The sequence below is a fragment of the Strigops habroptila genome, chromosome 3 (assembly GCF_004027225.2).
Source record: "Strigops habroptila isolate Jane chromosome 3, bStrHab1.2.pri, whole genome shotgun sequence".
Taxonomy (NCBI): Eukaryota; Metazoa; Chordata; class Aves; order Psittaciformes; family Psittacidae; genus Strigops; species Strigops habroptila.
Window position 1 is genome coordinate 3,899,979 of NC_044279.2, and position 16,244 is coordinate 3,916,222.

Below are 16,244 nucleotides of genomic sequence, written 5' to 3' on the forward strand. Positions count from 1 at the left end.
CCCTCTAAGGAGAGCAGTCCAGAACAGCATACATCTCCTCCATTCACATGTCCAAGTGACACTTCTCTTCCTTACATTTTGTTTTCTCATGTCCATTTGGTTTCCGCTGCTGTGATTTACTCATTCCTAAAGACCTGCAACTTTCAATCTATTATCATCTCTTTGGATATTCATTTGCTTCTTCCATGGGGACCAAAGACTTGAGATTTGTGGCACCTCTTTTTCTGCAGTAGAAACAGTGCTCTCCTCTGCTGCTGCTGGTTCAAAATCCCCCTTTTCCTGCACCCAGGAATTTGCGTTTCCCTGCATTTGGACAGCAACCTCATATCTTTCCCTGCTTTGAGCAGGAGGGTGGACTGCTGTCTTTAGCATCTGATAGAAAGAAAACTGAGATAGGTACCAAGAGAACATCTTCGTAGAGAATCCAGATTTGGACTTCAATATGCTTCGCCTTAGTATTGCTGCAAGTTTTGTTTCTTTTCAACTATGACATGGACAAATTATTGGAAGTACTTCATCTACAAATCTCTGGGCTCCCACCTGGGAGAAGACTGGAGGATCCAATAGGATTTTTCCATCACTGACCTTTACAAGTTGAAGAAATGGAGGTTTGTCTTACAGGGCGGACCACATGTGAGCTGGCCTGCAGGATCCCTCATTCAACATCACTCACATCACCTTTCCATGCAGGAAGTGCACACATAGGCACTGCCTACACTGATGTGAAAGGCAGAATAGTGCCAGTTATTAAGCATTAGAGCACAAATTTTATACAAATCAGTGAAATGCAAAAGCATTAGCTGATAGACCTCAGGAGAAGGATAAGTTCATGGCTTCTTCTGGTTATGTCTGGTTATAACAACCAACTCATTGCAGTATTCCTGGACTGTTATCTATATTTTACACACAGTATTTTTTATATCTATATACACTTAGTGAAGTTTTCCCAGATTAATTAAAACTGTGGACAAGTGGAAGAGTTTGGCTTCATTCCCACTGCTTATTCATTCACAACTAAACTGGGCTCTTTTCTTCCACTTCCGAAAGAAAATCACCCACGTAAGGATTTTAAACAGTTTCACTGTAAGAGTTAACCCATGTCAGCTTTTGTTGATACCAGTTCCATGGGAAAACTCCTTGTTATCCAAGGCTGGCTTGCTCCAAATTGATCTGCTTGGGAATTCACCATCAGGGCTTTTGAAATCTCTATGTTTCCATTGCAGTTTTGATACCATAGCTGGGTACTGATTGTATTATCTAAGCTGATATCTGCTTTGTCTGCTTAGTGTTTCACTGTGGATATTTTAAGTCCTTTCTGAAAAAAAGAAGAAACTTGGTGTTGTTTGCCTGTCCTCTTCCCTTCTCTGTATATAACAACTCTTTGTGTGGCAGCATTCTAACCATGACCTGATACTTTACTGTGTGAAAAGAAGAGGACCAACAAGGATTGCCTGGACATCAAGCTCAGCACTTTGCTACTCTTCTTCAGAAATATCCATCACATGCTGTTTTAAACTAGTGCCACAGAATCCCATTGCTCCTATATATATTGAGACATGTTTTCAAAGGCCAATCTTTTGCACTAACAGAATGTAGCAAGATCAGACCCAAAGGGAAAGGACAGAGCTCAGGGAGTGAAACCCAGTGTGAGGAACTGCTTCTTATTGATGCTTTTACTGGGCTACAGGAGGGAGCATTTGCTAGATCAGAGAAAATAAACCCTTGGGGTTCAGTATATAGGGTAAGACACACAGCATGTGGCCTGGGGACTAGGGGTCTGTGTAGAAATGAAATAGTCATGTTCCCTGCAGCTTTTAATCAAAGTGTATACAAAACATTGCCAGACCACTTTAACTTTGGTCCAACATGCAGCTCAGGACAAGGGACCCTTCATTGAGTCCCTGACTTTTGTCATGCCCATTTCTGATGATTCTTGGTCATAAACATTTGCAATCTTTAGTCCCACTTCCACCTCACTAATACTGTAGGAAACCAGTGTCTTTTCTTCAGCTGTCCTTAGAGAGAACGTAGAACAACCCTTCTCATTCCCTCTGCCCTCTGAGTTTAAGAGAGAACAGCCTACCAAATTTTATTCTCTGTATCCATCCCCTCAAATCCCTCTTATCCATTCCTAAGAGGAGAAAACTGCCTCCCAAACCTCCTTTATGGGCACATTGGGATCCTATTTGAACACGGGCTCAGCAGTGCCTGTATTGGGATCCTATTTGAACACGGGCTCAGCAGTGGCTGTATTGGGATCCTGTTTGAACACTGTTCAAGCAGTGACTGCACAGCAGCAAGCAGAGACCGAGGTGTGCCCCCAGGATCTATAGGGTTATATATATGTGTGTGTGTATATATATATGCCATATTAATTTTATTCTGAGAGGCTCTATAAGAGCAGACTATGAACATCTGTGTGTACTCAGAGGCAGGTCAGTGGGTCTATTGCCACCAGAGATCTGCTGGGAACAGAAATACAAGTAGGTGCTGCAGCAGTTGTGGCAGTGCCCTATGGGGAATGAGGAAATGGAAGGGGAAATGACCAGACACGGTTATCTGCTTCTGGCACATGATGCTGCAAGTCAGCAAACTTGGGTGAAATCCTGAGGAAACAGAAAACAGCAATTGTCACCCCACTTCTGGGCAGGCAGGAACAAATGTCCCCTGAATAACAGCAGAAATACTCTCTTTTCTGTGAGTTTCCCTTTCTGTGAAAAGAGGCAGATTTATGACTGGGTATATATTGCAGTGGGACTCTTGAGGGGTCAGACAACTGTTTCTCCAGCAAGAAGAGTGAAGCAACAGCTCAGTTGCTTGTCCTGAGACTCTGTTTCAAGGTAAGCTCTTACTCCTTTCTCACCATTAACTGCAATATTTCAAGTGTCTCTTCAGCTTTGGGATAAATACATCAGACAAAGCGTGGGCTGCAGTTGCTGAGCTCTAGCATCCACCTTCCAAGGAGAAAGTGAGAGGTTTTGCATGCACTGTATTTTGCAGCTCTTTATCATTTTATCTTAAGGAGGGCAAGGACAGGAGGAATAACTTGGGAAAGAAACTCAAGAATAGAAAAGGAAAGATCTGCAGAATATGAGAGAGACACTCAGAGGCAGAAGAGACTGGAAGAAGATTGGAAATTGTCACCACACCAAAGACCACAATAATCCCTGGTCTTTGAAAAAAGGATAAAATCAGGTGGGATCCAGCAAAAAATATCACTTTTGGTGATGCTCAGATCAAAATCTCAAAGAAGGAACACTATTCCCAAAAGGAATAAACTACCCCACTATGAACTGGCACTCCCAGAAGCTGATGCCATTAGATCTGAAGCCCTCAGCAGCTCTGGCAATGTGCCACTTGTCTGGAAATGTCACCAAAACCTGGTGGGACACTCTGAAGTGGTGTCACTGTTCCTGCTGCTCACCTTCTGTCCCAGCCAGATGTTGAGCCTGGCCAAGGATGCTTCGGGGAATGATCAGCATAGGAAGCCTTGGGAACAGATGCACAAGGAGATGCCTGATGGTGAACTGAGATGTCTGAATGTAGGAAAACAGATTCTGTCTTGTTGTGGTTTTCTAGTCATTCATCTTGATGATTGCAATTTCTCTTGCCTGTCTTGGACATCATTTTGAGGATGAATTATTGCCCAGGCTCCAGCAAGGTCTTGTTCAGCTAACAGTGAACAGCAGGCATTGGTTGTGTCTGATGCACCACATACAACCAGGCATTGGTTGTCTCTGAATGCTGCTTCCTGCTGCACAGGAGTCTGGCAAAAGTTGTACAAGATGCACTGAAGATGCTGGGTGCAGAGTCCCCTCCTGCTCTGAGGGTGGTTACTGCAACCAGGCACTCCTGTACACCTGATCTGGCAACATCCCTTATCTTATGCATTACTGCCTGTCGATTATACCATGCACCAAGCAGATGGGAGTTGGGTTTGAACCCTCTTCCAAGTGCCACATTGGGAAGGGCTGGATCTAAGGTCTTATTTTGGCCTATTGACAGAGTTTATCTCCCAGCTGTTGAGAAGACTTGATTCAAGGTTATCAGAAATAACCACACAACACCTTGTCTAATTACATTTCAGTTGCCAAGTCACCTGGAAAAGTCACATCCAACTGTTGAACAAGGGAGGTGGGAGAGGAAGGTTAGTGAGTGCCATAATTCCATCCGTGACCTTGCAAAAGACCTCTGGAAAAACACATGTCCTGGCTCCAGCCTTGGATAAACTGACTCTAACCCTTGTTTGAGAAGTCTAACAGCTCTGCCTTCCTGGAGATCATATATAAACCACCCTGAGGTCACAGCCAGCTTCAGAGTGTAGCAGAGGCATTTGAAAGACCTGTACCACTTTGGGGCTGCAAGCAGAGTCTCGTGAATAAAGTCTTTATGCGCTGCTCTTTCACACGGTAGGTTGGTTTCTCTATATCTGTTATTAAGTTAGGTATATTTTAAGCTCATGGAGGGGGTGGTGGAAAAGAAGGACTTTTCAGTAACTTTTCTGCCTGATTTAGGGCAGATACAGTCATGCTCTGCAGAGTATTGTAATAAGCCACTTCTTGTGGTTCACTTTCCTCAGTTTTCAGCTTGCTCATCATCATGTTCCTCATCCAGGACTAGTAAAGAGATAAAGGACCAGATGTCTTGGGTCAGAGCAAGGGTATATCTACATCAGTATCCATTGGAAATTAATAGATGAGGGTCAGGGAAAAGGAGAAGAGCAAATGTGCCAGGTGACTTTCCAAGCCTTCAGTAGTCCTCAGCTCAGCCACTTCCCCAAGCCAAAGGTGGGGTTTGTGTTCTAGAGGCCATTGGCAGCTTTCTCACCCATGAATCCTTTTAGGTGCTTGTCCTGCTTTATTTAAAATGCTCATTATTTTAAAGCTACTCTGTCAAATGTCTAGCAAGGAAAATGGAAATATCACTGTTACCCCAAAGCATCAGAAAGAAGACAAAGCACCCTGCATCGCTGCCAGTATCACAGGGAATTTCTCAGCAGTTCTCTCCAAAAACAAAGATCTTGCTGACTGCTGAAAATCATGTCAACACCCAAGAAGGACAAAATAGGACCTGCTTCTGCTGGAGAAGTAGAAATTCCTGCACCAGTGCCTTTTACAGTACAGGGAAAAGCAATCAGCAAAGCTAAAGATGTGGATCTGCAGGAACCCTGTGCAACCGTGGGAAGAGCTGCCCCTTGGTATCTGCATTGCTACAGCAACAGGCAGAGTGCTGATAAGATACAGGCGTCATCCCTCATGCTTCCCTCATCCCCTTCTCCTTCTGTATCTGTGTGTCTGCAAGTTCATTGTCTGGGGTTGGAAACCCCGAAAATGCAAGCTGGGGTGAAAATGGCAGCCAGGACCCCAAGCTGGACCACTTCGGGTTAAACATCTGACCTAACTGTAGGGGAGATTAATCCTGCTGCGAGCACAGAGGAGTTACAGAAGAGCTGCATATCTGTGTGAACACGGATGGGACCAGAGACGTGTAGGAAGTGCAGCGTTGCTGTTATTTCCCTTCCAAATCCCCCGTGAGACTAAATCTCAGCTCAGCATTGCAGGTGGCTGAGCAGAGTACGTGCCTAGCTGCAGGTCTTCTGCTGTGAGCAGGTCCTCAGAGCAGAAGGGAGTGAGGTGGTATTCTGAAATAGGGGCTTCCAGCCCTATTTCTCCAGTGCTAATACAAAAGTTGAGCTCTTGGCCAACGCAGGTAGGTTGGAAAAGGTGGCTTTGTCCCAACGCCATGCCTCAGTTCCCTAAAAAGCTTTGCTGTGTGAGCTGATTAGACATGGGATGGGTTTAGATCCCTCCTCAGACAGGCTGAATTCTCCCTCTGCTGCCTCCTCTAGGCACCTAAAACCTATTTTAGACTTCACCCTCATTCTCCTGTTGATATTTCCATATCCAGGAGGGCAGAAGTTGTCCCCTTCTTGTTCTCTCATAGTCCCCTCCTTTGCCAGCCATATCCCACAGGCACAAGAATTACTCCAGGCCATGATGAGCTTTCTCCAGGTTGAGTGCACCTTTGCATTTGCCCTCCAGGTGAGCAAGAGCCCCTTCACCTGAAGCCCTCCCCACGATGCTGTTGCTGCTGCTGCAGGTCTTGGCGAGCTGCCTCTGGCTGGGATACAGCGAGGTGGTGACATCCTTTGAAAGCTCATGCCCTCAGTTTTTCTTCCGGGGAACCACCCCAAATGAAGCCCTGGAGCCGGAGAACCCAGCTTGGATCTGCCAGCGTTATAACAACCAGTATTACTTTGCCACCCTGTACGACAAGAGCAGGCGTATTCCCGTATACTCTGCTTACATCTACGAGGCTGGATCTGGCAAGAGACCCAACATATGGCTGGTTGAGCCCCAGGTCAGTGTCTTCTCTTGCAGCACATCACCCTACAGTCATTAAGAGATCAGCTACAGCATTTAAACAAACACTTCCTTCTCCTCTCACCACCCCACACACATGCAAATGGACCCACTGGATGGGATTCGTCTCATCTAACTTCAAACACCTTCACCACATGATTCCTCTGATGCATCTGAGGCATCAGCAGGAGGATGAGATGAGTCACATCTTAAAAGTGCCCATTTTGCCACATTGACCTCTTAGGAACATTAAGTCATATTACATGATATTACATTACATTATATTACAGTCAAATGACCTCTGTCCCATACTGTGTTGGGAGACCAAGTGGTGGGGAACAGACATCCAACAGCAGCTAAATGTTGGGATGAACACTGCTGGGCTCCGATCTCCACTCTGAGCTGATTCACATCCCTGACATAGCTTATTTGCTCCCACTTAAGAGTCATTCTGGCTTTGTAAGTGGCATGAGAGAAATGAGGAGAAAGTCAGAATGGGGTGAGATGGCCCAGTGAAAAAGTCTAGGACCAGGCTCTCAGCACTGAGAGGGTTTGGTTAACACTGGGTGAATTTATTGAGTGATATTTCAGGCAGTGAGAAGTGAGTAAGAATCAGTATCAGTCAAGTCAGAAGTGCATGATCTCCATTCACCTGTAGTTGCCGCTTACGACCATTGCCTCAGGCTTGGTTCAGAAGGATCCACCAGACACAAAGATCTCTGCAAACTACAAAGCCCTCCCAAACGTGCTTCTAACTTTGAACAGACTTCAGGCCTTCAGTAAAAAAGCCCAAGCAAATTACAGAACAGAAGAGGAAATTCAGGTCATTGCTCAGGACACAGTAACAGTAGGGAATTTAGGTGAAAATGAGCCATAGGAAAAAGCCATATGCCCTATTCCAGGGGAAGGCTAAATAGATTTCCTTAAATATGAAAAGATGTTATAGTTATGAAAGAGATCATTTGCACTTGTTATTCATAGGAACTCAAGCAGCTAATACGGTACTGCAGCCACTGCAGCCTCCACATTTAGGGGGGATAAACCTTCTCTCTTCTCCTCCTGGACCATGGTCTGAGGCCATCTGTGAAATGTGTGAATTAGTTAACTTCCTCCAGAGGTTTTATGCAGTATTTATGTTTCCCAGGTCTCTTGGGGGATTATGAGCTCCTTTAAGAGGCTGATCCTTTCCAATTTGCTTTCAGTGCTGCTGCAGAAGGAGCACATCTGTTCTCCCTGGCCCACATCAGCTCTGAGACACATTATTAGCCCTGCAGTATCAGATCCCACTTGCATTGAGGTATTTTTTGCTTGCTGAGTGATAAAGCTTCATCCTCACAACGCACTATAGTCCTTCCAAGGAAAACCACCTCTAGGATTGGTTTCCCAACACATCTCCCTGTGTATGGGGTTAGAGGAGGCAAACATAGTGCTTCAGGAGTGTGGTACTGCAGCAACCACACATAGTTCAAGTGAGGGGCAAAGAGGAGGAGAAGGGGCTGAGTCCTTCTCATCTCCCCCATTGAAGGCTTCATGGCTCTTCTGCTCATCCTCAACCCATCCTGTCCACCTTGAAAGACTCCCTAAGACACCCAGTCTTCAAAGAGGATATCTGTGTGTTTGTTTTCCCTGAGCTCATAAAACACCAGGGTCTTGACAGATTGGGTTAAAAAAGGCATGAAAACCTTTCATAGAGACCAAGCAAAGGAGCAGGGCTGATGCTAGCATGATCAGATGCAGGTGATGGAGGTTGGATATGATTAATGGGGGTGAGAGGCCCTGGGGAAAGCCCTGGGCAGGTGTGGGATGTAGAGATGGGAGGAAAGGGAACCAGATGTGGCAGGGGGATGTCTCACCCACATCACCTTTCAAACCTGGGAGTGGAAAATGCTCATTGTGTCATGCATCTACCCACAGCCCCAGGCTGGATTTCAAAGGTCACAAGTCAAATCAACAGCAGTCAAATTCTGAGCTTGTGTTCAACAGGGAGGCGCAGCTTTATGATTTCTCTCAAATTCAGGCATTTTCATACACTGAAATGACAAGAAATGAGTGCTCAGCACTCAAAGACTTCTGCTCCAGAGAAACCTGCTCTATTACTCCCAATACTAACCCCTTTTCCTCTTCTTTACCTCTCAAGCTGGTTAGCCCAACTTATCCTAAAACTATTGAAACAGAGTCGACCCTCTTGAATGATTATGACATCAGCTTAGAGGAAATCGGCAAGAACCAGGCTGTCTACCAGGACTACAAGAACCTGACGGGTTTGAACCGTGGCCATTTGAACCCCAACGGCCATCACTCGGACATCAACAGCAGAACGGCCACCTTCACCCTAACCAACATCGTGCCTCAGAATGAGAAGCTCAACAGCGGCGCCTGGAACAACTACGAGCAGCAGACGATGATCAAGAACACCGAAGGCTGTACCACCACCTATGTCGTTGTGGGTGCTGTGCCTGGGAACAACTACATCTCCAACGGGAGGGTGAATAAACCCAGCTACATCTGGGCAAGTGCCTGCTGCGAGGTGGACAACAACCACAGGAAGACTTGGGCGGCCATTGCTGAGAATGACAAGAATGAGGTGGAGCTCCTCACGCTGGGGGAGCTGGAGGATGTGTTGACCCAGCTCTATGGGAGGGACCAGGTTTCTTTGTTTGACAGTGGCTGTCCCCGGGAATAAGCCCCAATTAACATCCCAAGTGTAAAAGGCTCAGGAGCTTTCTCCACATGCCCTCTGCAGCATCCATCCTGCTTCCTTCTCCAGTGATTTTCCAGCTCTGTCTCTCAGAGCACCTCCTTTGATAAAAGCAAGAAAGAGGTGAGCTTCCCACCCTTGGAGGGAGCTCTTAGGAAGGAGTCCTTGCCCTGGCCACTCTGGAGGGGCAGGCTGTATAACAGCCCATGGGCAAGGACATCAGATCTTCTCACTGAGACTAGAAGGGCTTTGCCTTTTTTTCCCCTTTGTCTCCATGCCCATATACAGATAATTGCTCTTTCCAATCCTCATTAGATATCACTGGTAGTGTGTTGCTGGCTTGTCCCTCACCTCCTTAGGAAGCGTATGGGACTAGGGCAGCTCAGGTTGCCCACAGAGGTTGTGGAGTCTCCATTGCTACTGATACTCAAACCCAACTGGACACGGTGGGGTGTCTGGACTAGAGGATCTTGAGAGGTCCATCCCAACATAAATGATTCAGTGATTCTGTGATTCGTCCTGGGACAAGGAAAGCAAAGAGCCCAAGGATTGCTGCGAGTCTGTAAGGATGATCCTACAAATGCATTCTGACTAGTAGAGCAACGATAATAGCAAAGGATAAAGGGAGAGAGGAAGGTGAAGAAGTAATACAGCTAAGCATAGGAGCAGCATCTCTTGAGGTCTGTAAATAAATAAAACATGGAGAAAGAAGGAAATAACCTACATCTAATCACTAGGCTCCCTAACCCTGAGCTTACATGGAGACTGTGTTTGTGTATATTTGCTAGCAGGTTGTTGTTTGCTTGCATTTGGAACCTGCACCTTGAGAGCAGGAGCTGAGGTATCAGCCAGCCGGGCTCAGGGATCAGATGTACAGCCAGCTTTGACCAGTCAAAGATACATTTCTGTGACACACTGGTTGGATAATTTCATTCTCTGCTCTGCTTCTGAACCTTTCCTGCAGATTTATGTGTAACTGATTTTGTTAAATGTGTTCAATGGGTGTAAAAGGTCAATGTATGCCGTGTGATTTAGTTCCTGAGCAGTTTACAACATAAAGTATTTGCTCCATTGCTGCATTTTAAGGTCACCTTATATATAAATCATAAGTTGCTTCCCACTGAAATTTCCACTGCTGGTAATGTCCTAGTACCTTCAGCATCCTTGCAGGAGGTAGAGTGTCCACATCCAATCTGGAGATGCTGTAGCACCTATGAAATTGTCACCATCAAGCTCCAGTTACTTTTCCACTGCTGGTAATGTCCTAGTACCTTCAGCATCCTTGCAGGAGGTAGAGTGTCCACATCCAATCTGGAGATGCTGTAGCACCTATGAAATTGTCACCATCAAGCTCCAGTTACTTTTCCTATGAATGTGTATGAACAAAGTGGATTGTGCAAATAGCTCATACAAACTGTTTCACTTACACAGCTACCAGCTTGAGCGTGAGCTTCACAGCCCAAAAGCTGTGAAGCTGTTATCAGCTGGGTCTTATCCCTGTGTTCATCATCCCTGGGTTCTTCATCCCTGTTCATCATCCCTGTGTCCCATTGCTCACCCAGGACGAACCTGTTTGGAGGCCGCACAGCAATGTTGAGGTGCAGTCAGACCCCTACATGCAGATGTGTCCATGTGTGCTGGGTGTCTGAGCTCTGACCACAGCCAGCAGAGATCCAGGAGTGGCTCAGCTGCATGAATAGGGGCATCCTGGGCCACTCGAGATGCCCTGATGCCTGCAGCCAGCGGCCAGGCAAGGTCCCAGAGGGCATCTCCAGTGGCTCTGGACACCTGAAAACAGGGAAGCTCCCAGCACACACCATTGTCAGTTCCCAATAGTATCATGGACTCCTCTATCTCCAGCTGCTATGGTGAGAGCAGCAATAGCCCTCGCTTGTGCCAGCTGTGTTGCTCTCAGATAGGAGAATACTTTGCTTTTTAGGAGGATAACTTCGGAACATCACTCCCCTCTTTGCTGGGTAGTCCCTGTAGACCCAAGTCACCTGCTCCTTAGTTCACATGCTGCCACAGACCACTAATGGGGTGAAACCATCAGTGCTACTTCAGGTTAAGAGACCTCTGCAGACACCTCTGTGGTTGCTCATGGGCTTCCTCTGACTCACTCACTCAATTCCTCATGCCTGCTGGGACTTGAAACCACACTCATCCTCACCACTACCAGCCCCTGTGCTCTGCCGGAATCCCCCACTCCCCAATTACCCCCATTAGTCACCCCTCCACCAGCCGCCCAGGCTCTCCTGAGGACCTTTTCCCCCATTGGTACCCAGAAATGCCCCCTCCCCTCCACAGCAAGCATGTGAAATACACAGGAAGCCAAATACCAATGGATGAATCAGCTTGGAGGCTGCCTTCCAGCAAATACAAGGGTGCTTCACACAGCACCTGAGCTTGGAGCTGAGCAGAAGGCTGCCCCAGCTCCAGGAGCATCCTTACATCCATGATGTTCTCTGGTTTCTGCTGACCCTGGCTGTGAATGAGTAATAGGGATATTTGATGAGCCCAGAGCCAGTCCATGCATCATCTATGTGCCCCTGGTGGGGTGGGAAGCTCCTCTGTCTGCTTGGGAAGATGCAGCTACACTGAGATGGGAAGGTAACTCTGCAGTTTGCTCTGTGTCTGTCCATCTTTGGGGAGAGCTCTGGGTACTAGTGGGTAGCTGGGATTTTAGAAAGGAAAAATGATCTTTCCCAGAGGCTATAAGGGGATGCTGGAAGCTAAATCCCATTAGCCCTGTTGCTCATTGCATCCCCTGCTGGGGTTGTTGGAAGGGACATGCAGCTCACGGAGGGTCCTACCACTGCTTAAGCTCACTTCATTGCAGTGGGCTGGATCATGTGTTTTATTTAGTCCTATTCCAATGGTTCAAACTCCTTGAACTGAACATGCTGCCACATCGTGTCCTGAAAAAGAAGGAAACAAGAAAATCACTCAAGTGGTGTCATCCAGCCTCTGCTTGAGAAAGCATCTGGGCAAAACTCCTTTGATGCATCCAGATTTGGAGCAGCTGTAACATTTTGCCAGAGTAAATACAATATGCTTATTTATAAAGCCCTCCAGGAGCATCTCTGGCTGCCACATGGGGAAGGCAGGCTGGGAACACCTTACTGGGGCTTTGCCATCTCCATCTGCTGGGTTGGGCACACTGAAGCTGTTGGATTTGCCTGTCTCTCTCATGTAGGCAGCAAATGTACTGTGTGTGGTTCTACATGGAGCATGTGCTGTTTGTGGCACTGCCACACTGATCTCCTAGCTGGTTGTCCAGGGGGAGCGCACATCTCTTAATCTCAGCCTGCAGGGACAGCCTTTTTCCTGGGAAATGAGGCTCAAAGCCTTGAGGGTCCTTCCTGAGTCTCATAGGAGGTTCTGCTGGGAATTTCCTGTCTTCAATTAAATGTGGATCTATAAAATGAATATATATATAAAATTTCCATTAACCTAACTGCTTTATCTTGCCAGGAGCTATTAGAAGAGAGGAATGTTCAGTTTATTGAAAAGCAAACATCTCTATTTTCACATGTTGTGCATTGTTATTGCAAGGTCACCAAATAAGCTGGAAAACCCGGAGACTTGAAAAACAATTCTCCTTCCTGATTCTTCATCCAAACATGTGACATGTTATTGTTGGCCAGTTAAATGGAGGAACAGTGAATTATGGATCTTTGCATCTCTACAGCATCTTCTGTCTGCTCTTTAGTGCCTTTTCTTGATTTAAGTGGCTAAAGTCATGGTTGGTAACCCCTAGAGCAAAACCCAGTGTGGGATAAAAAGAAGGGCCCTCGAACTAAAGGTTAAAGATAGCAGAAAGGGCTGTTGAGAGCTTATAAAAGGCGAATGGCACCATCAAAACAACCGGGTCATTGAATATATTTGCATAGAGGTAGCAAATGAGTAGAAGGAGAAGAGGAAAACTTCTGCCAGACCAGCTGTGAACTGAGCTTGGGGGAAACCTTCAGACCAAAGGAAAATGGGGATCTCTGATCAGATGTGGAGGAATTAATAATATTTAAAGTGGGGGAAGAGAGTTAACACTGAGTTAACTGCTGAAAGGCTTTATGCTGCGCCTCTGTGATTTTAGACCACTCTCAGGATATTTGATGGGAACCCTTCTTTTTCACATGCCATAATGATACCAGTGAGGTTAAAATTTTCAGATCCAAGATGCCAGGTCTCCTACTATGAAAAAATGTTTGCTTACTAAGTATCACATTGGCTTCTATAAAGTACTTTAAATTCATACTCTGTTTCTGACAACTTACACAACCGTGTGTCTTTCGCCAGTTACATTATCTGAATTTAATCTCTTTCTGAGTAACTTGCTCACGTTTTCTTACTTCACTAAATCATAGAATCACAGACTGGTTTGTGTTCGAAGGGACCTTAAAGCTCATCCAGTTCCAATCCCCTGCCACGGGCAGGGACACCTTCCACTAGAGCAGGTTGCTCCAAGCCCCTGTGTCCAACCTGGCCTTGAACACTGCCAGGGATGGGGCAGCCACAGCTTCTCTGGGCACCCTGTGCCAGCGCCTCAGCACCCTCACAGGGAAGAGCTTCTGCCCAAGAGCTCATCTCAATCTCCCCTCTGGCAGGTTAAAGCCATTCCCCTTGGCCTGTCCCTACAGGCCCTTGTAAATGAAGACTTGTTTTAACAAACTGCTTCATGTGTAAATGATAAACAGCAATTTACTTCTGGGGCTTTGAGATCTTACTCTGAATGTTCAGAGCACTGGGCTGGGACTGACATCAGTTTACAAAGTCACCTCACTGCCACTTCATCCAATCTGTAAGACAAAAATAGAATTGTCTTCATTTTACTGTGCACTGTGACTTAAGGCTAAAAAGGACAGTATAAACCCCTTCAGTTTTGTTATTTGTTATCATACACCGCCCTAAAGCAGCACTTTACCAAGGATTGAGGGAGTTGAGCAGCATGAAGATGGTAAAAATTGGAGAGAGAAACCTTTGGTTCTGAGCAGAGTGAGCTGGAAAACAGGGCTTCTCGTGCACAGGAAATTTTGTCATTTCAAACTGTGGTTTCAGTCTGAATCAGAACAAAAGGCCACAAGTTTCCAAATTCCCCTGAGATGGAAATTCTGAGAATGTTGGTTTGGAAATGCTGAAGCAGCGTGTTTGTGATACCCACCTCCCGCCACAGACCTGACGAGCAAAATCAATCTTCTCATCAGCTTGTGGCAAGGCCACTACCAGCTTCCTGGTGGTGAAGGTTTTCTGGAAGTGGGAGGTTTCCTGGTGACACCTATGTTGACATCTCAGGAGCTTCTCTGAGGATTGCCGGGGTCTGAGCATTGATCTGGACCCCTCATCCTTACTGGACTTCTTGGGCACTGCACAGCTGGGTCCTTGCCCGAGGAAGTTATGAATGCTCCATCCCTGGCAGTGTTCAAGGCCAGCCTGGATGGAGTCTCGGGTGACATGGTCTAATGTGAGGCATCCCTGCCCATGGCAGGGGGTTGGAACTGGATGATCTTAAGGTCCTTTCCAACCATTCAATGATTCTATGATCAAGTGGTTGAAAGGGCTGTGTTAGAAAGATGGGGAAGGCAGAAGCTGTTGGCAGCATAGAAGAACCAGTTTCATTTCTTGCAGAAGGCCCAAACTATTTATGCAGCAGCACTTTGCCTTGCAGCCATGGGCTGCACCTTCCTCTACATGGTTGGGATGATGCCTCTGGAGTCTCTTGACAGAATGGGTCATAGTGGGTATGGGTATGAATGACAGCTTTAAAATGATATCTAGTTAGGGAATATCTTCCCTGAATTTCTTGGTTGCCCCAAGCCCCACCAACCTTGCCTTGAACACTGCCAGGGATGGGGCAGCCACAGCTTCTCTGGGCACCCTGTGCCAGCGCCTCAGCACCCTCACAGGGAAGAACTTCTTCATTATATGTAACCTATACCTATTGAACCCATTACCCCTTGTCCTATCACTACAGTCCCTGATGAAGATCACAGCAGATACCTATCTTTAGGCAACCAGATCAATCTGTAGGTGTTTCCATGCGAGCTGCTGTCTGAGCTCCCAGTAGAGTCAATGGAATCAATGGCTGATGCAGTCCATGGCGTCTGGAAAACTATCCAACCTGGGTGGACATCTGTGTGTGATGGCTGAATGCTGAATGTCTCTAGACTCCTCTTATCTCCACTGTGATGGGACCAGCTCACATGGAGACACCTATATGAAGTGACATAGGATGATGCATTGCATTGTGCAGACTGATTCTTACACTGCAGACCTCTGGAAAACACATTTTCTCACGCTTGTGTTCCTGGCCATGGTATAGGAGTATGTGTATGACCACCCCTTAGGGAGGGTTAGGGTTAAGGGAGCTCCACTCCCTTAGATTGTAAAAATCTATTCATTTCTTCCATTATCTATTTTGGAGATATCGTTGCCAGCGATCCTCTTGCCTAAATATTTTTAGTTAGCATTTTAAAGGTTAGCTGTAATATTACATGTGTGAAGTGAGCTTTAGCACAGCTCTTTAGAATAAACTTTCCTGTGACATGTTCCTAAGTTTTTAACGCTTTTTGTAATGGAAAATAAACCATGTATTTTTCAAAGTGTAGATCAATAGCAAGAAGAACAAGCTGCCTTTCAAACACCCAGAACAATTTATTGTTATAGTTTATTAGTTGTTCATGCCGAAAAAAATCAAAGTCTACAAACTAAAATATCAACCATCACATCTCCTGTAAAACTAGTGAGAGCAGCCATGGGGAAAGCACAACAGCAATTGTGCCCCTTTGGCCACAGATTCTTCCAGTGGTGGCTCTTTGATCCCAGGCTGGGTCCTACTGATTTCTACTTGCTCTCTGCTTATTGTATTGAAGGATCAAGCCTCAGATACAAACATTTCCCCTAAGGACCAACAAACCCTTCCAAGAGGTAAAGTACAGCTCAGAGGAGAGTTACAGCTTCCTGAGGCAATACATACATACACAGCTTCAGTTCTGGAGGCGACCTGGGCTCGGACTCCCTACGTAGACATTAATAGCTAGGAAAATTCAACCCCATAATAGTTGCCCAGTCTGTAACCTGGTATTGCTTACAGGTCCCTTACCAGCAGTGTGTGTCCTTTAATTTCATAGAATAGAATCACAGAATCAGCCAGGTTGGAAAAGACCTTCAAGATCATCAAATGCAACCCA

At 46.1% G+C, this 16,244-nt stretch overlaps 1 protein-coding gene across 1 annotated transcript; it reads left to right on the top strand.

Moving 5' to 3' along the window:
- The first annotated feature begins 2,663 nt into the window (after positions 1-2,663).
- LOC115605176 (endonuclease domain-containing 1 protein-like) lies at positions 2,664-10,290 on the top strand. Its single transcript, XM_030479199.1, has 3 exons — positions 2,664-2,840; positions 6,042-6,360; positions 8,500-10,290. The coding sequence occupies exons 2-3, from the start codon at positions 6,079-6,081 to the stop codon at positions 9,043-9,045; spliced, it is 828 nt and encodes a 275-aa protein (XP_030335059.1). The 5' UTR covers positions 2,664-2,840; positions 6,042-6,078; the 3' UTR covers positions 9,046-10,290.
- Positions 10,291-16,244: the final 5,954 nt, after the last annotated feature.

Excerpts from the sequence above, each read along its gene's own strand:
- LOC115605176 (XM_030479199.1), top strand. The coding sequence starts at position 6,079 with ATGCTGTTGCTGCTGCTGCAGGTCTTGGCGAGCTGCCTCTGGCTGGGA. Across the intron at positions 6,361-8,499 it reads TATGGCTGGTTGAGCCCCAG|CTGGTTAGCCCAACTTATCC; the intron begins GTCAGTGTCTTC and ends TTACCTCTCAAG.